The sequence below is a fragment of the Aspergillus alliaceus genome, assembly GCF_009176365.1.
Source record: "Aspergillus alliaceus strain CBS 536.65 unplaced genomic scaffold BDW43scaffold_13, whole genome shotgun sequence".
NCBI lineage: Eukaryota > Fungi > Ascomycota > Eurotiomycetes > Eurotiales > Aspergillaceae > Aspergillus > Aspergillus alliaceus.
In genome coordinates, this window is record NW_022474696.1 from 416,557 (window position 1) to 437,033 (window position 20,477).

The 20,477-nt window shown below is 48.1% G+C and overlaps 7 protein-coding genes across 7 annotated transcripts; 3 read left to right on the forward strand and 4 right to left on the reverse strand.

The window, feature by feature from the left end:
- Positions 1 to 417: 417 nt before the first annotated feature.
- Positions 418 to 2,445, forward strand: BDW43DRAFT_41997 (putative C6 transcription factor). The gene is made up of 3 exons (XM_032050035.1): positions 418 to 1,372; positions 1,424 to 1,877; positions 1,926 to 2,445. The coding sequence occupies exons 1-3, from the start codon at positions 627 to 629 to the stop codon at positions 2,259 to 2,261; spliced, it is 1,536 nt and encodes a 511-aa protein (XP_031902033.1). The 5' UTR covers positions 418 to 626; the 3' UTR covers positions 2,262 to 2,445.
- On the reverse strand, positions 2,303 to 3,578 carry BDW43DRAFT_299127 (zinc-dependent alcohol dehydrogenase; the record flags this gene model as incomplete). The annotated part of the gene is made up of 4 exons (XM_032044679.1): positions 2,303 to 2,784; positions 2,840 to 2,918; positions 2,973 to 3,340; positions 3,413 to 3,578. The coding sequence occupies 4 exons, from the start codon at positions 3,576 to 3,578 to the stop codon at positions 2,303 to 2,305; spliced, it is 1,095 nt and encodes a 364-aa protein (XP_031902034.1).
- A 2,299-nt stretch (positions 3,579 to 5,877) lies between these two features.
- BDW43DRAFT_271252 (uncharacterized protein) lies at positions 5,878 to 6,476 on the forward strand. The gene has a single exon (XM_032041405.1). The coding sequence runs from the start codon at positions 5,910 to 5,912 to the stop codon at positions 6,156 to 6,158; it is 249 nt and encodes an 82-aa protein (XP_031902035.1). The 5' UTR covers positions 5,878 to 5,909; the 3' UTR covers positions 6,159 to 6,476.
- Positions 6,477 to 6,742: 266 nt separating this feature from the next.
- BDW43DRAFT_271262 (putative translation elongation factor EF-1 subunit) lies at positions 6,743 to 10,105 on the reverse strand. The gene is made up of 5 exons (XM_032041406.1): positions 9,693 to 10,105; positions 9,524 to 9,592; positions 8,572 to 9,315; positions 8,337 to 8,519; positions 6,743 to 8,282 (listed from the first exon to the last, which is right to left on the reverse strand). The coding sequence occupies exons 1-5, from the start codon at positions 9,919 to 9,921 to the stop codon at positions 7,075 to 7,077; spliced, it is 2,433 nt and encodes an 810-aa protein (XP_031902036.1). The 5' UTR covers positions 9,922 to 10,105; the 3' UTR covers positions 6,743 to 7,074.
- A 231-nt stretch (positions 10,106 to 10,336) lies between these two features.
- pan2n2 (poly(A)-specific ribonuclease) lies at positions 10,337 to 14,423 on the reverse strand. The gene is made up of 4 exons (XM_032041407.1): positions 13,967 to 14,423; positions 12,614 to 13,908; positions 11,443 to 12,558; positions 10,337 to 11,383 (listed from the first exon to the last, which is right to left on the reverse strand). The coding sequence occupies exons 1-4, from the start codon at positions 14,093 to 14,095 to the stop codon at positions 10,456 to 10,458; spliced, it is 3,468 nt and encodes a 1,155-aa protein (XP_031902037.1). The 5' UTR covers positions 14,096 to 14,423; the 3' UTR covers positions 10,337 to 10,455.
- A 1,292-nt stretch (positions 14,424 to 15,715) lies between these two features.
- BDW43DRAFT_318489 (ESCRT-0 subunit protein HSE1) lies at positions 15,716 to 18,606 on the reverse strand. Its single transcript, XM_032048708.1, has 9 exons — positions 18,192 to 18,606; positions 18,064 to 18,113; positions 17,950 to 17,984; positions 17,793 to 17,868; positions 17,629 to 17,727; positions 17,454 to 17,574; positions 16,782 to 17,393; positions 16,519 to 16,728; positions 15,716 to 16,460 (listed from the first exon to the last, which is right to left on the reverse strand). The coding sequence occupies exons 1-9, from the start codon at positions 18,229 to 18,231 to the stop codon at positions 15,928 to 15,930; spliced, it is 1,776 nt and encodes a 591-aa protein (XP_031902038.1). The 5' UTR covers positions 18,232 to 18,606; the 3' UTR covers positions 15,716 to 15,927.
- Positions 18,607 to 19,767: 1,161 nt separating this feature from the next.
- Positions 19,768 to 19,989, forward strand: BDW43DRAFT_42130 (uncharacterized protein). Its single transcript, XM_032050036.1, has one exon. The coding sequence runs from the start codon at positions 19,801 to 19,803 to the stop codon at positions 19,954 to 19,956; it is 156 nt and encodes a 51-aa protein (XP_031902039.1). The 5' UTR covers positions 19,768 to 19,800; the 3' UTR covers positions 19,957 to 19,989.
- The last annotated feature ends 488 nt before the right edge of the window (positions 19,990 to 20,477 follow it).

A 20,477-nucleotide genomic window follows, 5' to 3' on the forward strand; every position in this document is an offset into this window, starting at 1 on the left:
GGATATGGGGGCTGCTAGCGAGTATTTATGCAGTGCAGACCTGGCACTTACTGGTTCGTAGTCAGTAAAAGAAGATGGCATATAAGAGAGTAATTCCCTAGAATATTTCATATCAATTAGTTATACTATGACAATTATTAATAAGAAAACGGGCTGCCGGAATGTTGTCGGTATTTGTCGGGCCCATCGGCCGCCACAGTAGTAGATAGAATTAGAGGCCGACAGGATCTGAGCTGGAGACAAAAAGTTATAATATGGTATTGTATTCCAGGATTTTAAGAAATAGTGGTATTTACGCAAAGAAACATTATGTTATCTACGTATTTATGTATCAAATATATAACGATGAGCTAGTCTACTACTAAGCCCCAACTTATACCTTTGACAGAACGATTAATCCACCAATATAATCACCTCTATGAGCAAAGAAAAGAGCATAGAACACTATCCCTAGATATGACCTTTCAAGTGAAATACCAACTCCAAGCCACGGTCCATTAAATCAGATGATCCATCCAATCCAGTGACGTGCCTCACCTCAACTTTCCCCTCACGCTCCGCATCCATCCAACAACAAATCCAACCCAATCCAGCCAATCTCTCCCCATCAAATCCACCCTCTAAGCATGCGCTCGAAACCCACAAAACGAGCCTGCGACGAATGCATCACCCGAAAAGTAAAATGCAGCGGCGCCCAACCCTGCGACACCTGCCGCAGCGCCCCCAAACAGGTGAAGTGCACGTACCTCAAACCGGTCCGTAGGCGCGGGCCCAAAGTCCGACGCTACAGGGTCCAACGCCAGACACATAGCACCCTTCCAGGGACGGATGTGCCCGCTTCTATGGACGGGGTTGCTGAAGGTAAAGCCGATGGCGAGGCGAAGTCAACAATAACAGTCCCAATATCGGTTCTGGAGACGGTGTTGCGGCTTTATCAGGATTCGTCGTTTAGGGTTTGGCCGGTTGTTGATGTCGGGGTTCTTGTGGGACGGCTTGGGTGTGGTCAGACGGAGACGGAAGTGGGGACGTATTGTCTTGCTGCGGCGGTTTGTGCGGCGACGATGGTGCAGTTGGAGCTTGGGCTGGTGGGTGGGTTTGAGGGTGGTGATATGGTAGGGCAGTCTTTGCGGTTGCGGGAGGGATGTTGTTCTAGGGGGGATCTAGATGTAAAGGGTGTTCTTGTTTCATTTTTCTTGCACGTTTATTATGCGAAGATTAATAGGCGGGGGTTGGCGATGAGGTTTATCCAGGAGGCTATGTCGGGGGCGAGGTTGCTGGGGTTGGATGAGTGGGATGGGGATGAGGAACGGCAGTGGGATGAGGTTATTGTTAATGGGGAGATTTTGTTTACTTTGCTTTGGATTTCGGAGAGGTGAGTTTGCTTTTTGGGCTGGGTGATGGTGTACTGATATATTTTACGTAGGGGCTATGCAATGCACCTTGGTCTTGTGCCGTCGTATACGGATATGATTCGGTTGCCGGACGGGGGACACATGGCGGACAATGATCATGTTCAAGGCTTGTTGGAGCTGGCTAGGCTTTTTGCGGCTTTCGACGGCGTCTCGCTCAAGAGGGGTATTGGCAATTATGGCCCGGGTGCTATCTCTGCGGATTGTCTGACCGAGACGGAGGCAGCACTGTCCATGCTCTCGCTAGGTGAGGGTGGCAGGGCTTCAGCCCGTATGGCGGATTACTGCATTACGAAGGAATGGATGAGGACTATTATCTGGCAGGAAGCATTGTCTCGGCAAATGCTGTCCTCCAAGTCAAACGCTGAGCTGCTTACATTCAGGTTTCCGGTACTTGTCAGTCGAGATCTCTTATATTCGTTGCAGGGGTTCTCCGAGTCTGATTTGTTGCCTCTGGGTCGTGATCAGGTACGTTGGCTTCATTGAGTTCGGACAGCTCTAGTAACGAGGAGACAGTTGTTGAAGTGCTTTGAAGTTACAAACTCACTTGCTGATATTGTGTTATGTACGCCGTCGATTTCGTCTTATGCCTTTCGATTGGGGCCCCAGGACTTTCTGCATGCTTTGTATCAAAAGCTGCTGCCGTTCCTAGAACAAGACTCTATGCTCAAGTCTATGTTACATGCGAAGACAGCTGAAGCTCTGGTGACAGCACCTGCTCGGTTGTTGAAATTCCATGATGGAGGAACAGCGGACGACGAGGGCGCTATGAATGAATACCTGGACCTTTCAGTATACGATACGGATTATTTCAGTACACGAATGACTCTGGTTGGAAAGCTAGTGATATAGCTGGACACACAAATTTCTCTCATCGGGGATGATAGGCACAGCTACTCTGATATCTGTAGCACAATTCTTCCTGCAATATCACCCTTCTCCATCTCCTCATACACCTGAGGCAACTCTCTGAACTTGCGGACTTTGATCTCTGGCTTTACCACGCCTCGGCGAACCAGATCGACAGCCTCCATGCATTCCTTCAATGAACCTACAAGATTCCCTGTAATCCTAAGTCCTTTGATCACAATGGTGCAGATAGGTGTTTCCAACGCCGGCCGACCTGGAGGGATCCCAACGCAGCTCAGCGCACCGCCAACACGCAGCATCTCGCACGCGTGAGCAAAGGCTTTTGCGCTTCCTGCGGTAACGACAACTGCATGTGCCCCAAGTCCGGTGATTTCGTGAACACGCTGGACAGGGTCCGTGGAGGTAAAATCAATAAATTCAGTAGCTCCAAGGTTAAGGATAAAGTCTCGTTTGTCCGCAACATCAACGCCAATGACCAGCGCTCCTTGGGCTTTTGCATATTGGACTGCTCCGCTTAGTACCAGCAGTCTAATGCCTATGAGTCAGTCGCGATAGCTCACCAGCCAAATGTCCAAGTCCACCTCCAGCCCCAACGACTACCAGCCAGTGTCCCGCTTTAACATTTGCATTCAGTACCGCCTACATGTGGAATTAGCATCTCCAAGGGAAAGCAACAATGAGTACAGCCACAACCTTATAGGCCGTAACACCTGCACATAGCACCGGCCCAATAACCGCCGGATCAACATCATCCGGCAAAATCGTCAAATAATCCGCGTCGAGCGCAATATACTCTTGGAAACTTCCATCCTCATGGTGCAAATGATTAGTGCTCTTGACACAGTATTGCTCCGTTCCTGCGAGACAGAATTCACATCTGCGGCAGATCCGGCTCGAAAACCGGATTCCCACGAGGCCCCCGACCTTCAAATGGGAACCACATCCAGGCCCAAAGGCCACGATCCGGCCGACACCTTCGTGTCCGCCAACATGGGGCATTTTGATCTTAGTTATGGGGTCACCAGACGGACCAGCTGCGGTGCCGTTCTTCGTATGTAAGTCTATGGCACATTAGCATCTGTGTACACTTTCGCATTAACTAGCTTCCTATAAATCTCAGAGGGGATACATGCCACTCTGGCAGACCCCAGTGTACAGAACCTTTGCTAGGACTTCGTTCTGTCCTGGAGTAGGAACGGGATATCCATCACGGAACTCGACTTCCCCACCTAGCTCAGAGACCAGGGCTACCGTCTGAGTGGGGGGTATAGGGTCAGAGGTTGGCTGAATTGAGCCCATAATGATGTAGAATGTTGGCTTATTAGCAGAAAATTAGAGAAAATGAGATGAATCTAGGGGGTCGGGTTGGAAGCCATGGTATAAATAGATCGCGAGAACCAGGTTCATATAAATCTCCCATGCAGGTCTACAATCACACGTACTGCTACCCCCCATCATAGGTCGGGAGCTACGGGGCTCCTCCCAGCGTAATTCTCCAATTGGTTGATATTGCCATGGGCTTCAACGCATCCCGGAGGATCATGGTAGATAGTCAAAACGTTGTAATGTTACGAATGTAGTTGAAATTTACTGCAATACTCGATTTTGCAATTTCGTTATATATATCATGAGGTATGTGTATAGATATTTAAAAACTTCCTATATAATTTTCGAAGTACAGTACCTGCAGCCAATTACTTGAAAATACCAAAGGTGACACGTACTTCTGTATATGACTATTATGGCTTAAATACAGAAAAGCGCAGGTCCATAGATACGCAAATAGGATGAGGAGGCGGGGGATCTGCCGTATATTTACGTCAAGGTCGCTTCGGATTTGAGGCCTGTAATAAGCTATGGTTCTGGCTTCTTAAGACAGATAGGGGAGGATACGTGGCAGAATGTGAATTAGCGAATCAATAGTATATACCTAAAGTACAACAACCTCAGCTCGTAGCTGATATCCAGCCCATTGTATTTCTTGGGATTGTAGGTGCAGAAAAAGCAATATCAAGACATGTTCATTGAATATGTCAGAATCTTCCGTGACATGGGAATATGCTATTTTGCCAAAAGAAAAGAAGACTTGAGGTATTGATCCCTCCTGCATTTTTAATGACAACATATCCGAGCCAACAGCAGTAGTATAAAGTGTTGACTGTACTGTTTCTTTGTTTGTTCTTCCTGACTATTGGTAGTTGTATTCAGTAAAGAACTTAGGGCATCGCTGCATACGTCCCCTACCGCTGATTGGCTAGCAAGGAGGTTGTTGACGATCCTCAGCCTCGGACGAGTATAAGGGTTCAGCTGACCTTTCTTCCTCGGACTCTTGCAATGCTTCATTTTGATTATAAGAGCCTTACGCAGACGTTCCAAATCTTCAGTTGTGGCTTTCTTCGCCTATTCAATGTGATCCACTCCATTCTTAACAAAGAATCCGACCATTGAGTTGCAACCATGACACCGGGCATCGATTGGAAGTGTGTTTTTATTTACGATCCTTGATTTTTGGCTGTGACAGTTTAGTAGTAGGTTGAATTATAGATATATCCTATTTATGTTTATCTGGACCATTGCTCGGAAATCCTCAACTACGCAGTGCTGCCGTATTGTCCCTCTTGTTCACTTTCTTTCGGGGGTCCTCTGGGAATTTGAATTTCGGCGTCTAGCTTGGGTCTTCATTACTCTCTTTGCCATCTTTCAGGAAGTTCTTGACCTTTTCTATTAGATTTTCGTAGAAATCATTGTCCTACAGATTCTGGGTGACAACCCTATTTCCACCGGTATTGAGAAGAACTTAGTCTCAGAAAGATGGGTCGACTTTTCCTTGTCTGAGAGATCTCTTCCATAATTATCATCCGCTTCTCATCTCCTTTCGTCGAAAAAGTTGCAAAGCTAGGGCTGAGAGCGCCCCGAGTTCGTCCAAACTATATGCGGCATACCGAACCCTCCCTGTTACCAGCCTGTTGAAAGACCATGAGGCAAAAGCTTCCCATAAAGACCCTTACGAGCTTGTGCAATCTTCCACGTCATGTAGATCATGCAAAACGATCCGTAAGTCTTTCCCATAGTCTAAAAGCAGCCTCCTCCAGAGATTGTCTCTTTCCATTACACCAAGGGGGCTGAAGGTCCAAGGGGCTACAGATCTCGTTGAGATTATGCGCAGATCTTGGATCAGAAGTAGCACACTTGGGGATTTATGTGGGTTTCGCAACCCTTCCTGAGCCAAAAAGTGATCTGTAATTCCATTTGATGTCCAGCTGGCTTCAGGATTGCGATAGTGATCACCGTCAGCATGGATCCTCTTTGAGTAGTGCAACAGAACTTCCGACCCGGTTGTTTGAAATCCTCAATTCAACATATCCTCCCGAATTGCACCTGTCTGAACTGGAAAAGGGTGAACGAGGAAGATATATCGCCCTCTCACACCGCTGGGGAGAAAGGGATGACCGATTCCTCGCCACACGAGGCAGCATTGCAAACTGACGGAAAGAATCTTGTTTAACACTCTACCGAAAAGTTCTAAGATGCTACTCATATAGCCCAAAGGTTAGGAATCAAGTACGCTTGGATCAACTCGCTGTGTAAATCTAAGATAGCGAAGAGGACTGGTTTTCCAAATCTCGGCGGATGGAGCAGTATTATGCGTCTTCCTTCCTCACAATTGCGTCGACATCTGCGAAAGACTGGCACTTGAGCTTGTTTTCCTTGCGGACGAACAAAGAGGCTGCCAGGCTCTCAGACACCCAGGCCGACCTTATTGTTAGCTCGGCTCCCAATGATTTTGAAGCTGATAAGAACGAGGGCTCTAAATCAACGGGGTGGGTGTTTCAGGAGCGAGCCTTGTCCCCTCGGATAATCCACTTTACTGCGACATAAGTGTTTTGGGAGTGAGGATCTCTGATTCGCTGCGAAAGTCTGGAAACAATATTCCGAAGTTTAAGCATGCTAAGCGACTCTCATTTCCCAAATGGGGCCACGAGGCTTCATAAAATACTCCCGAGCATCATATACGAAGGAGTCTTTGAGCGATACACGAAGCTAGATCTCACGTTCCTGGGGGACAAACCCTTGCCGATCGTTGGCTTGGAAGCGAGGCTGGAGCAATACTATGAAACAACAAGCACATATGGTATAAGAAGTTTGGAGGGCGTGAAGTACTAGCAAAGCGAAGGGTTTACTACACCTTTGTTTTCGCCTGCACGTCTCCAGGCACGTACCAAAGAATAGGAGTAGCTGTTATCCAAGACGACTACTTGCCTCACAGTTCTAGGGGCGAAGTGGGTGTGGAATAACATATGGCGAGATGGCACAGGAATTATCACGGTGGCATTACTAATCCCTAGCTGAGTCCTAAGGCAACTGCCCGGACAAGATTGAAAAATTACTATACGTACATAAAATACAACATTAGTTGCGAACTTTGAGAAACCATTGTGTCTTCCCCTCAATGGTTTTATGTCATTTACTCCACCTTTTGATATTGTGTGGTATTACAATTCTCCGAGCTATTTCTCCGTAAAAGCTGAAGATGCTCCCGTGGTTTCTGTACAATTCATAGTGTTTTGGGGGGCATCTATTGGCATAGAGATATGAACAATAGGCTCTTGCTAGAACATTGCATTGTAGCCCTATGTTTCTTTTTTGGGCTTCCTATCTGCTTGGCAGTGGCAACGACCAATCTCGCAACGATGATACACAGTAATTGTGGTCTTGATTTCCAAAAGTACGTATATATAGGTCTTTAATCACAATATATCGACTTGAGCGCAGGTCAAACCTGCACAAAGATCACTTATTCCAACAACCCGGCTGCTACTGTGTCACCTCCAGACCGAAGAACAATTCTTGTGGGTGCTTCTAGAGGCACAGCTTGATCCATTTCCACAATAATGCGTGCCACTGCTCCCGGCGCAATAATCTTGGGCTTCTTCTTGATGGCGGTACCAGAGCCTTTATCCAGCGTAGCAACCAGTCGACTGATCCGTCCAGGTACGTGAAGGCGTCCCCGATGAATATCTACCATACTGGGCGTCAGATGCTCAAATGCTAGCACCTTGGCTGTGAATGAGGTTATATTGGGGATTGGCGCAGAAGCACGACAGATCACATCGCCAGAACGCAGGTGGATAGGATCGATGTTTGCAAGGTTGAGGACAACATTCTGGCCTCCTACAGCCCAGTCGCTTGGTTCCCCATCCACTTCCAAACTTCGAATAGCTGCCGTCTCGCCGCTAGGCATTGTGAGAATTTGGTCACCCACTTGCAAGCTACCAGAATCAATGCGGCCAGAGATCGAAAGGGGGTTTTGCACGCTCCCACGGAAGACATCACCAATGGTCATTCGCAACGGCTTGTCGAGGGCATGACAGTAGGGCTCTGTAGCCTCAAGTTCCTCGATCAGGGTGTGACCCGTATACCACGACACATTTGGGTCCTCGCTTCGCTTGGTGACATTATCTCCACTTATACCTGAGCATGGCACAAAGGCAATATTCTTGGCTTGGAACCCCGCAGTGGTCAAGAAAGATGAAACCTGCTGCTCGATCTCTTCGTATCGGTCTTTGTTCCATTGTACGGAGTCCATTTTATTCACAGCCACGATGATCCTTTGAACACCCATACTCCGCACCAGTAAAGCATGCTCCTTAGTTTGACCCCTCAAGCCGGACTCGAAGTTTCCGGTGCTAGAGTCAATAACGAGAACGGCGAAATCGGCCTGGCTAGCGCCAGCTATCATGTTCGGCACGAAATCTCGGTGACCAGGAGCATCTACAATTGTGAAGACCGTCTTCCCTGTCTCAAACTTGTTAGTTGCGATATCGATGGTGACACCGCGTGCTCTCTCCTCGGAGCCCTGATCCAGCACCCAGGCAAGGGCAAAGGAGCCTTTGCCTATCTTCTCAGCTTCTCGCCGATACTTGTCAAGGGTACGCTGATCTATTGCCTTTAGATCAGCCAGTAAGCGACCCATAAGCGTGCTTTTTCCCGCGTCGACATGACCTAAGCTACTATTAACGTCTCATGTTTGTGACGATAATATGGATGAAAACAAACCGATAACTGCAAAGTTCATGGCATTCTTCCGCTTCGATTTTTGATACTCAGATAAAACGTCTAGGTTCTTGCTCTTGACAGTCACTTTCTCTGCGACGCTTAGGTCATTCATGCTACCTGCCAGATCGGTTTTGTTTTTCTTATCATCAGCCGCCTTAGAAGCAGGTTGTTTCGACTTGAAGCCTGCATGTTTATTAGGGAGAAAGGTCTTAGATTTTGCGCCGAATAGCCAAACCTTTTGCAGAGCTCTGTGCATTCAAGACGACATCATCTGGGCTTGGGCCTGTGAAATCAAATGATTCAGTAAGGTTTTGTCCGTATATTGTCAAAAGGTCCAAAGAATTCGAGTACAAGGGGCTGGGCTCGGTCATCTTTGGTCGCGTGGCACCCCCAACGATAGCGCTAGCAAATGTAGAAGGAGAGGCGCGGATATTGGCAGCAGGCTGCTCGTTCTCCTCCTTACTCATCGGGGGCTCTGCAGGGCTCTCTTTTTGTACAGTCACTTGGTTGACCTGCAGCGCCCCATTCTGCTTGGTTGGCTCTGGAGATGGCCTTTTCTGCGGCGAATGACTCCCGAGGCGGGACAACTTTCCCAAAGGACGAGGTGACTGAGCACCATCGGTCTTTTGTAGTTTTCCATTGCCAGCGAGCCTTTCACGGAGAGACAGAGAGGCACTTTTTTGCTCAGTTGGAGGCGTCTGCGCCTTATCAGGCTCTGTACTTTGCGCAGGCGCAGGTGAAGCCTTGTCGCCCTCCTTTTTCTTACGAGCAGCAGCCAAAGCAGCCAGCTTTGAAACTTTCCCTCCAGATTCAGGAGCCCCACCGAGCAGCCCAAGCCGAGGATAAAGCGGCTCTATGAGAATATCGGCCTTGCGATGCGCCGGGACATTGAGCCACGGCGAGTCACGGAAGAAGTCTGCGGCGGAGAAGTGTGGCGGTTCTTGAGTAGTCATATCAAACGGTATAGGGTATGCAGGCACTGAAAACCTGTTAGAACATGCTTGAGCTTCCAATGGAGTCAGTTTACTAGTCAAAAACGAGGGACGGTAACACTCACCACTATCGCGAAGGCGCTTCTAAATCGTGCCAACATTTGGCTCGTCGTATGCCCGATGAAGGGAATACCGATGGAGACACGAGCCCGCCCATGAGGGAAGCTGTAAAAAGCAAAATATGATTTTGCTTACCTGTACTTCCTTTCGTCTTCGCCGCCGTAGCAGACGCACTCTCCTTCTTTATGTCCTTGGCTTTCTTATCTAGCCAAGCCGTCGCAATTAGCGCCCATGCCACCAAATCGGTTCGTCGTATTGAACAGGAACGTCCGTCCATCCATCTGCTCGGCCATGTCAAACTCACTTCTCAAGTAGTTCACAGACTTCTCCACATCGTTATAATAATGCCATAGTGCTTCCTGGACTTCATCCCGCGTTGCCGTAACAGAAGGTACCCCCGCACGGAGTTGGCTCAACACCTCTGCAGTACACTGTTCGAGAACTTCTTGTTCTTCGGGATCTGGAGAGTCATATCCATCGTCAAAGTCATCGTCATCATCGTAGGCTACAGCCTTTACGCGATGGCGTGACATGGTGGTTGTGATTGTTGAGGGAGGGGCAGGTGGACTCGGAGGGTCCCAGTCGCACGAGGCTGGTGGGAGTCAGATTATATGGGATGAGGGCAAGTATTAACCAGTACGTTAACACGTTTCGCAATGGCTTAAAAATATCCAAATTCGCACAAGCTGATGTGATGCAGACGGAGGGTAAAGGATGAGGTGGTTGTTGAAGAGACAAACGAACGTCATTCCCTGACTGAGTCCCCGCTCAACAGACCGCTTTCACCCTAAGTTACTATAACGAAAATGGAACGCTCTCATTGGACATTCGTTTGTATAGACCCTAAAGAAATCGAATGAGAGAGGTAAACATAGCAAGTTCTATACAAATATAAAGATTGAAGGTGAATTGTATTGTATTCTAAGAATCGCTATAGGCAACTATTGGCCGAAACGAAGTGCTACGTACGGGGTACAGTAACACTAAAGTAGTATCTCTATCTAGTCCTATGACAAATCATACCATCATAAGCAATCGTCAGTTCGAAATCCCCACAACATGAGTGGTCATTTCAATGGACTTCCACCAAAAAAGTCTCCTGTGCCCGGACCAGCAAAGCTGCCGTTGCTGGGAGTCAGGGCAACCGAACGTCGAAATCCCTGTCTGGGCGTAGTAGGCGCGCTGGCAGCTGGGCCAGTCACTTCAGGAGTGCTGGGGGTGTTCCTACCGCTGTTATTTTGCATCGTCACTGCAGTTCCAGGCCTAGATAGGACGGTCGCAGCGCCATTCCGAGCGGGTGGTCGGAACCCGAGTTTAGTTCCCTCGCGGAATAGTTCCTCGAGGATTTGTGCCACCACCCCTGCGTCTTCATACTCCTGGAACTTCTTCCAAAGACGTAGAGCCATGCGAGCATCTTCAATGGAATCATGACCTTGGTTATTATCGGAGGGTTCTTCTTGGATGTATTCCTTGAACACGGCCCAGGCTAAGTACCGAAGACTGAGACGCCGATTCTTACCAGGGTGGAAGAACAAATATTGCGTATCGACTGTTTGACTCTTGGGAACTTGGATGTTGATCTTGCGGAAATCAGAGGCCAATCCGTGCCCAACAAAAATGCAGCCCAGGTTGAGGAGCAGCCACAACTTCTTATAGGCAACTTTAAGTGGGACAAGATTGTGCTGGCTTGTTCTCGGGTCCAAGTCTCCAGGCTTGATACCAGAGTATTGAGTGACATAATCAACAATCGTCTCTTTGATTGTGATATAGTCATCGATGAACGGCGCACCTTCTCGGACTCCTGAGCCTCTGAGTACGGAGACACGAGCAAGACCGCTTTTGCTGGGTCGTACAATTTCCTGGGAACCATCGGCTTTCACATCGATCTCCGCTTTCTCGAGATCAACGAACTCTGTATCGAGAGCAACGGGAGTACCTGGGGTCGGTTTCTCCTCCTCAGAAAGCGTTACAAGTGAATCCACGGAACGACCACCACTAGGACATATTTGTTAGCATAGTACGATTACCAAAGATGCAGCAGTGATTCCACTCACTTAAGTGACCAGTCGCGGAAAAGAAGAGTCGTGTCGAGAAGTTTCTTCCATGTATCGTCCATAGCATGACGGGCGTCCTTCACTTGATACGCCACCACACATGGCACTTTCCATGGTTGATTGAATCGGAGGGCTTCATCCTTGTCTACCTCTGTAACTAGGAAATCATTGAATAAGTGCCATTTACTTCCGGCCTCTGGTTCACGGGAAGAGATGGAAACATTAATAAAGGAGACAAGATGAGCTTTCTGATGCTCGGGTATATCGATTTCTGAAACCACGCCCACCAATTCATACACCACAAGGCCCGGCATGTTGCTCTGTATCCGCATTCGAAGGTCTTCTCCTTCAAAGCACAGAATCTGGCCCGCATCAACCACAAGGCCAACTGCTTCTGGCAACCATCCAGGGATCGCCCAAAGCCGCCTGCAGATAGGGTTATTGAGTGCGGTGTTGAGCATCATAACGAGCGGCATACGATGCACCGTCTTTCGGATTGCCACTTGCTGATAACGTCGGCAGTAATTACACCATCCCCTGTTTTGAGTCTCACGCTCGATGCTTGCCCGTAAAATATTTGAGAAACGGTACGCAGGGTTCCTACGAATCTGTTTTAGATCAATTGCCGGATAGATCAACTCGTTGACCAGTGAATTTCCGGGTCGAATAATTTCTTTTTGGCAGAACATGCATCGAATGGATTCAGAAGCAACGGTCGCTAATTTTTGGTCAAGATCATCTGAGTTTGGAGAGATCATACGGAAATCGTGCGAGATCTGGCCAAGGAAGAATCTGTTGACAGCCTGAATTGCGTTGGACAGCGATTTATTCGTCAGATTCTCTTCAAGGAGGCCCAAGCTGGAAGCTTCGCGAAAGCTACTGAAAGTTTTCAGGAGGTTTGTTGCTTGACAGTTCTGACCGTTTGCTTTCTCCAGCATATCAAAGAGATAGCCCATCTCACAGAGAAGGCAGTTTTCAAATATGCATGTACTCGCAGCGTGGTGGAGAGCAACATTTCGTATCAAGGGAATGAACTTGAAGAGTTGAAGAAGAGCATTCGTGAAGGAGTTCGCAATGTGTGTCTCTAGGCCAGAAAACTTGGTCTGGTTGTAGAATCTGTATCAAGAGTCAGCGAATCGACCGGGGTCTAAGAGCTCAATGCATGTCTTACCTAAAGTCAAAATCGTCGACACCAAATCGGCTGTACTTGATCTCGACGTTACTGTACTTGAGAAGAGGGTCATCATCCGCTTCGCCATTAAGCTTCGTGCCTGCAAGTGCCTCGACTGTATCGGTGATGAGGCCGTCCGATTTGGCCTTACTTTGTTCTCTTGCCTTTTCACTCAGAAACTTCGGTGCGATAAGAGCAGGCTCCGCGGTGGCCAATGCACGGGTGTTTTCAACTTGATTACGTCGAGTCTTTTTTGGGTTTGGTGCATAATGCCCAATCTCCGCAGGACGAAGATATGGAATTAGTGCCTGGTCAACAGGGGCTGGTGGGTTGCCGACTTCAAAAACAAGGTGGCTTGGCCAGGCAGAAAACAGCCGCTCATGATAGTACGGCATACCGATCATATTTAAGGGCGTATCTGGTGACCAATCGAGAGGAGGGGGTCGTGCGGGTACATCAGCAAATTCGACTTCCTTGCTCATCTCGTTAAAATGTATCTTCGCAGGGGAACCCCACAGGTGAATCGCACAGTCCGCATCATTTATGGCCAACGCCTCTCCAGAAGGCGATAAATCAATACCAAGCATGAACGAAACATTGGCTTGGCGTAGGTTGATTGCGTTAGGGTTCATTAGATCAACAACTTGTAGCTGACCGTTCTGAGATGCAACGAAGCTAGTAGTATGCAGTTTAGGATGCATGCGCACATACGCAGCCCCAGCATGAAAAGGTATAGGAGGGAGTGGTGATAGAGTTTTGAGATCATAAACGTTGGCCAAGGGGTCGACGATCGGTTGCCCAAGGTGTCTAACCGAAAACCCGCAGGTGACCAGAAGGTCATTCCGAGCATCCATATCATTGATTGCCGTTCCATGAGCCTTCCAGGATTTGACGACACGAAAATCCGAGAGGCTCAAGGCGTTAACTGATCCCGTATCTGTCGCGGCACAAAGGTACCGACTCTTTTTCATCATGGTATACTTATATTCAGTTGGTAGCTTGTCGACTATTTGTCCCTTATCAATATCGATAGTAAACATCGTATTTTGGCATCCCGCGACTATAATCTTGTTCAACTGCGCTGTGAAACTCATGCAACGTAGTTCCGTCATTTCTTCATGGGTGATATGCCATTGTGTCAGACCACGCCGTGTTATCATATGCACACTCTTCGGCGACAATGATATCACGCCCCTATCATGAAACAGGATTTGCCGCACCGGGCCTTCGGAGACATGTGCGCGAACAGAGGTATATCTTTGTAACTCTGGACCGCAAAACGAAGTAATTCGGCCCTACAGACAAATAGACGCTGTCAGATCGAGGTTCAGTTTTGAAAGTAGAGAATCTTACATATTCGTTTCCCACCCACAGCAGTTCCATCACATCGTCAAAGGCTATTGTCGTCGCATTCGTGGGTAAGCCATGTGGAGTTGGAGGTGGCACCGGAATGCGCGACAATTCATCCCAGTCGGCTTCCATGGCGCTAACATGGCACCCGGGTACTCGCCCGAGCTCCTAATATCTTTATAGCAGATATTTGCGGCGGCGTGTATATTCCCTAAACACTGAAATGGCCCTGTCCATTCGAAAAGAGTGCGAAACCGGGCATTGTTCGGCGAAGACGCGATTGCGGGAGAGATAACAAAGGTCGTTTTCCAGGACGGTAGCACACAATGTCGAAGGAGTGGGAGGTGGGCCAAATAATCGCATTCACTGGTGATATTCCCCGTTTAGCATCAATGATAAACCAGGAGAGCCCCCCGAGTGTGCTATCTGTAACAGGGAAGGCGGCAATAGAGAGATGCTGAGGTACCGACACGTCATCACGTGAAAGTTGGAGCGGGGACGCTCGCTTTCGCCTTAGGCAGCGATTAGGCGCATAAGGCTTCAATTCAACATGAACAAGCCTTTCGAACTAGTATAACCTTAACCCGTACTTTAACTACTCCTTAATAGTAAATAATAGTAAAATCCTTAAAAGTATTTTCTGCTTCCCAGGCCTTTCTCTCGACCTCTAGTTTCTTCGTGTCCCTTAGCAAATGTGTTGCAGCCCCTTGTCATGTTCTTGTTAACCCCATAGCACCTTCCAAACTTCATAGAACGCTTCCTTTCCAAGTATCAACTTGGGATGGATAGCTGCAAAACTAACACAAGATGCATGCTTTATATGTCATTTACCCCTGCTTCTTGGTATAATGCTAATGTATTATAACACTTGCAAAGACGTTGAGATACAACGGACAAGCTTCATATACAAGGAGAGTTCAGTGAGGAAATCGACTTCTAGTAGTACTTAGCGCCTATTCTGTACAGAGTATCAGGTAACAACTGCTGAAAAGGACCGCCAGTCGACCACTTCACCCAAGCTGAGAAGGTTGATCCTATACACGAAGCGGTTCTCATGGGTTCCGGTGCAAGACGAATCTGCGGCCTGAAAAAGGGCTTTTCCACTTGCACATAACACCGTTGATATTCCACAAGAAAAGCTCTTCGAGATCTAAAATCCATTCAGATTAATTGAACATATAATAAGCATTCCTAGTAATTTTTGAAAATGAGAAAAATAATCGCTATTGATGGTATAATAGGCGTGAGAAGATGACCCTGGAAAAGATACAGTATGTGATAGCTCCTCTGACGGGGTGGGGTGTTCAATTAATTCTGCCAGTGACTTGCCCTGCCCTGCCTTGGCGGTATGTATGTACAGCAGCCAATAGCAGGAAGACTCCAGGACCTTCTATTACTACCTAGTACATATACAGGTCTTTGTAGACCACTTGGAGCTCTATCACTCTTGTCAGGAGTCATGAAGGCAAGGATGGTCTTCTCTCAAAGGGTGCAGTTACGTCCACTTGGCCAGAGGCTAAGGAGGATTCTACGTGCCTAAACGATAGAATCCGTACATGCCGTTTCTCTTGGCTACGACTAGTTTGGAAGCTTGCGCCCATTGATACCTGCTCTCGTTTAGTATGGAGTTTGATGAGGTAAGTGTCTAGGTTTTTGGGTCGTGCCGAGACAGTTGGGTTGAGGTCATATTTACAAACCCGTACAAAGAACACCTTATAGAATTCATATTCGTCTTCGGATAAACATAAAACAAGAGCGGGCAAGGAGAATCGACAGATGGCAGTCAAGGTTGACGAAACAGGCTAATGTAACAGAACCATTAAAAGCAACCTCCCGACTCTGGCTTAATCGAGAACAAGAAATCTCATCACGTTACACAAAGCTCAATGGAAAACTGTTATCAATATGCCGGTTCATTAAGTGAAGAAATCATAAAGGGGTCTTGTGAGCTCAGAAACTGGCTATCACCGATAAAATGAAGCTGGGTTGGAGTTGGGTGCTCCTCCTTGCGATGGGTTGTATGCTTGGTAGCCTCCTGCTCCAGGTGTCAAAGAAGGATAAGGTGACGGCGTTGATGCTGTTCCTGGGACAGGTGGCGGCTGATGCATCGGTGGTGCTTGATGAGAGGCCGGAGTGGTAGGGTATGGAGGCTGCTGTGGCTTCGCTGCGTCTTCAGGGGGATAAGGTGAATATTCCTGTTGTGGTTGTTGCGGTTGCTGCTGGAAGTGTTGCTGAACAGCTGGTGGGACTTGGCCACCAGGGGGATATGGAAGTCGCTGGCTTGAAGAAGGATGCTCGACAGGGGAGTCATAAACAGATGTTCCTAGTTCTTGCGGGTGCTCATATGTGGATTCTGGACGATGATGCACAGGTTGATAGGCTGCTCCAGTAGGGGGAGTACGGCGGTGCGGATCGGGAGATTGGGACGCCGGAGGGTACATGGGCGCCTGCTCGGCACCATAATATCCGGATGCGTTAGGCTGCTGTGATGGGGTCTCTTTTTCTCATGGAATTAGAATTATGTTTGCTGATTGATTCCACTGGCGATCACAAACCTTGAGGGCGAGGGCTGAAGTATCGTTGAGGGTCAGATTGCGCAGGGCCTTGGGGATAACCCATGGGTGCCGCAGGCCCAGGATATCCATACTGGGAAGGCCCAGGTCTGCCATATGGAGGCTGGGCGGGATGCGACATGGATGCCTCTAGAAGGGATTCATAGTCTCGCCTGGCTTTGATGAACTTCTCGTTGAGCTGAGTGAACTCATCTGGGTACGCATCAGCCAATGAACTAGAAACACAAATTAGCAAGCAGGCATACCTTTTTTCTGAGAGTATTTGCCGATGAGCTCGATCAACTTAGGCCGAATTGCCAACGTTGAATGATAGAGGGCTGTGATTTCTTCATTATCCTGGGCGCTTGGTTCAGTACTCCGCGTGCTGAGGAGTGTTAATAATTTCTCAACATTCTTGATCTGTCCGAACACCTCCCCTTCCATCTGAGCTTCTCGCTGTAGCTCTTCGACTGTGGGATCAGGAAGTTTCTCGACATAGTTGAGAGGAAATATTCCTGTTTGTCCCCTTAGCGAACCCTTCCACCAATCCTTATACACGGACTCAAGAACTGCAATGACATCGCCTCTACGAAACTGAAGTTCCCCGGGTTCTGAAGGCTGGAAATCATAGAGCGCTCTAACACGAGACACTGTGGCAGCAGAAGTACCAGGAGGGACCGGCTGATGAGCTGGGGGCTGTGTCTGACTGGCAGGGGCAGCACCAGAAGTACTCGATTCTAGCTGTGGCTCAGGAGCTGCAGGGTTCTTTTCTCTAATTGAGAGTGCCAGTGCCATCTGCAATTCCTCTTCTTCCTTCCGGCGATCCGAATCCGTTATTTCTGTTTTAACGGGTTTCGAAGGGGGCTGTATGTTCGGATCTGCACGAATAGAATATAAGCAAAGTGCCCCATCCGTGCGAGAGCCTTTCAGTGACTTACTTTGTGTCTTTAACTTCATGTATGCTTGCTCCATGATACCGAAATCTGGATTACTAGAGAACATCTCCGTCCACTCTTGCATGCGCTCTAAAATTTTCGACTTGACTTGCTGGTGGGTGTTCTATGGGGAACGCGGTTAGTACTCAATCCAATACAATACAGTGAATATACGTACTCGGTCGTTCGCAAGGCGGAGCAGAGCATCAGTGAAACTCCTGGATGCCAGTTCACGATGTATCTTCGGGCCACAGTTTTGTGCCAACGCATTGCCCAGCTATGAAAAAAAAACGTCAGAGTTTATCCTAGACACATCGCATGGCCGCCGAGAAGGGTGCAAACCTCCAAAGTATATAGCTGGACATTGGCGTTTCTATGCGCCAGTCTCTTGATCAGGGCGGCAACAGCATCTTTCGCACTATGGCCAGGATAATATATCAGTAAACTTTGTGAGGGGAACTAGTAAACAAGACGCTGGATACACTAGAGGAGTACGCACCCAGACTCCTCAGCCGCAACTTTATCACAGACATCCTGTTAGTCGATAGCGGGATTAAGTTAGCCCATATGGATTTGATTTTAGCATAACAAAGTGTTCAGCGAGGTCCCATACAAGAATGTATTCCCAATTCTCTGATGTCAGGTTCTCGTCAGTCGCCTTGGCTAAATAGAGCAAAAGAAGACATGTCAGCACCAGGTAATATGTGACGGTATACATCGAAAGCAATCAGAACACCATACCGACTGCGTCATCGAAAGCGTTCTGCTGTGCGCGGAACATCGTGAATGTTTTGCCTTAAGCGATCTCAACTAACGGCGTCGTGACTGAATTGGCGGCGACAGGTATAATAATATCTGGCTTATTCGTGTGTGTAGTAACAGAGACTTATGATCGTGTTGGGTATTCGATCGCCTGCAAGTATCGACTTAAGGAGATGCGGGTCACTGAATATCCTAATGATTGCTAGAACGCTGATGAACTCCCGATGCGGGGAACCGGTCAACCGTATCGAGGCGTAGATTCGCTATTTGCTTCAGTAGGAGAGAGGAGGAGAGAGAAGGAGAGAGGGGGTTAAATTATGATAACCAGATTCCCGCTTGAACTTAAGGAAATAGCGAGAATAACGAAGAGAATGTGAAGTCTCGGGCATTCAGTGGAAGGCTGCAACCAATGCCTTACTATGATTAGCAGGTGATCGCGCAGGCGGAGAGCTGCGCCTCTGACGCTAAGTGGCCGCGCGCTACGCCTGAATAAGCGAGTTCGGCCCTATGACGATATTTACCGTGTTATCGTAAGGCAGGTACTGTCCTAATATACCGCCTTCTAATTATGGAATAACTCTCCATGGATGGATGGATTCTTCTATTGACTGTTTGTTTTCTATACATACTACGCCTTGTAGTTTGTGCATAGCATGGATAGTATATTGCCGTTCATCATCTTTTTAAACAAACTTTCAATACAGGAGAGAATACCACGGTAATGCTTTAAGCATACATCATATCTCGTTGTTTCTGTTTTTTCCCCCCAAAAAACTACAATGAATTCCAAATTATGCGACAAGAGCTGTAGGGCGTTGCCAACTAAAATCTGTGTCTTGCGACTATGGGACTCAAGGGTATGTGATGTTATCATACTTTTCCTGTATCTTCTCGTTAAAAATTTCGGTATAGCCCCCACCATGACTCACGATGGGCTTTAAAGAAAAACACGGTTGAATGTCGCTTGTGGAGGACATATTCACCCGAGGTTTGTAGCCTAGAGGCAAGGTTTTGGGGAAGGAAAACCTGATGCACACCAGCCTGGATAAAGTCATTGGTTAATCTCTGGAAGGTGTCGCTCACGTTGATTGCTACCTCATCGGGCCTCTCCCACACTAAGGGAATGAATGTCCCGGGGTGCTCGCGGTCTTCATATTCAAGGCCCCCTTGGGTATCTTGGAAAAGCAACGTAATGATTCCAAAGTCAGTGTGGGGCCACCCACGATGGGTGTTGCCTTCGTGAAGCCGAGACAGGCTGATGGGAGGGTGTTGTATCTCAGCTCGCTGGCAGCGGGCACGAAACGTTTGAGGAACGTCCCTTCATGCTCGGCATCCGATCTCACACGCAGATATAACATCCAAGCAGAGGTTCTGGCACTGCCGTAGAATGATTCTGTGAAGGCTTGAAAGCCGGGGAGATTGTTGTTTGGCAATCTGTTAGGATACAATGTCATCTAGTGGACCGGCATCGAAGTTCTCTTATATTAAAGAAGCATTCACTGTTAGCCTCTGTAATATCTCTTATGCTAGGTGAAACTACCCTGATAAATGGCTGGAAATAAAGGCCATTTGATTTACTTTCTCGTCCATGCGAACATTACCGGGGTTTGGGGCCGGCCAACGGGAGGAGGGAAGAATCCGCGGGGAAATCCTGGCTGATGACCGTGGGTTAGGCAAGACCCTCACCGCGCTCAGCCTTGTTTATTGGATATGCTGTTTGTCCGTCTCGCTCCTGTGGGGGTAGTGAGCACATGGGTATCCCAGATTTATACATATTTCAGGGCCGCAATGCCCTGTTGGGGTTTTCACGGGTTCTGCTCACAGGTCACCGATCCGATACAAAGGAATCGTACCGCGGAGACGCTGGTTGAATTGGAAGAAAAGCTGACCGAGATGGACAACTCGCTGTTGACCGGCAGGATGGCTGTGATAAGCTGATAACTCTACGCGGACGTCGCGTACATTGAGGACAGCAGCTTCGACATCACCAGGAACGCGCAGAACACGCGGAGCCCCGCCAGAGCCTCAACCGGACACTATAGAGGTTAAGAGCGAACGTAGTGACTCGGATGAGGATCAGCACGAGTTGAACAAAGCTGCCGTGGCAGAACTAGACAGTATGCAGCGTAAGAAGAAGAAACAGCACCTGGCCCCCGAGTTTATATCGAAGATGGCAGGAAGATTCGCTCGGCTCATCCCGCGGATGAAGCACAGCACATAAAAACGCTACGGACAAAAACCATCAGGCGGCAGCGTTGGTCAAAG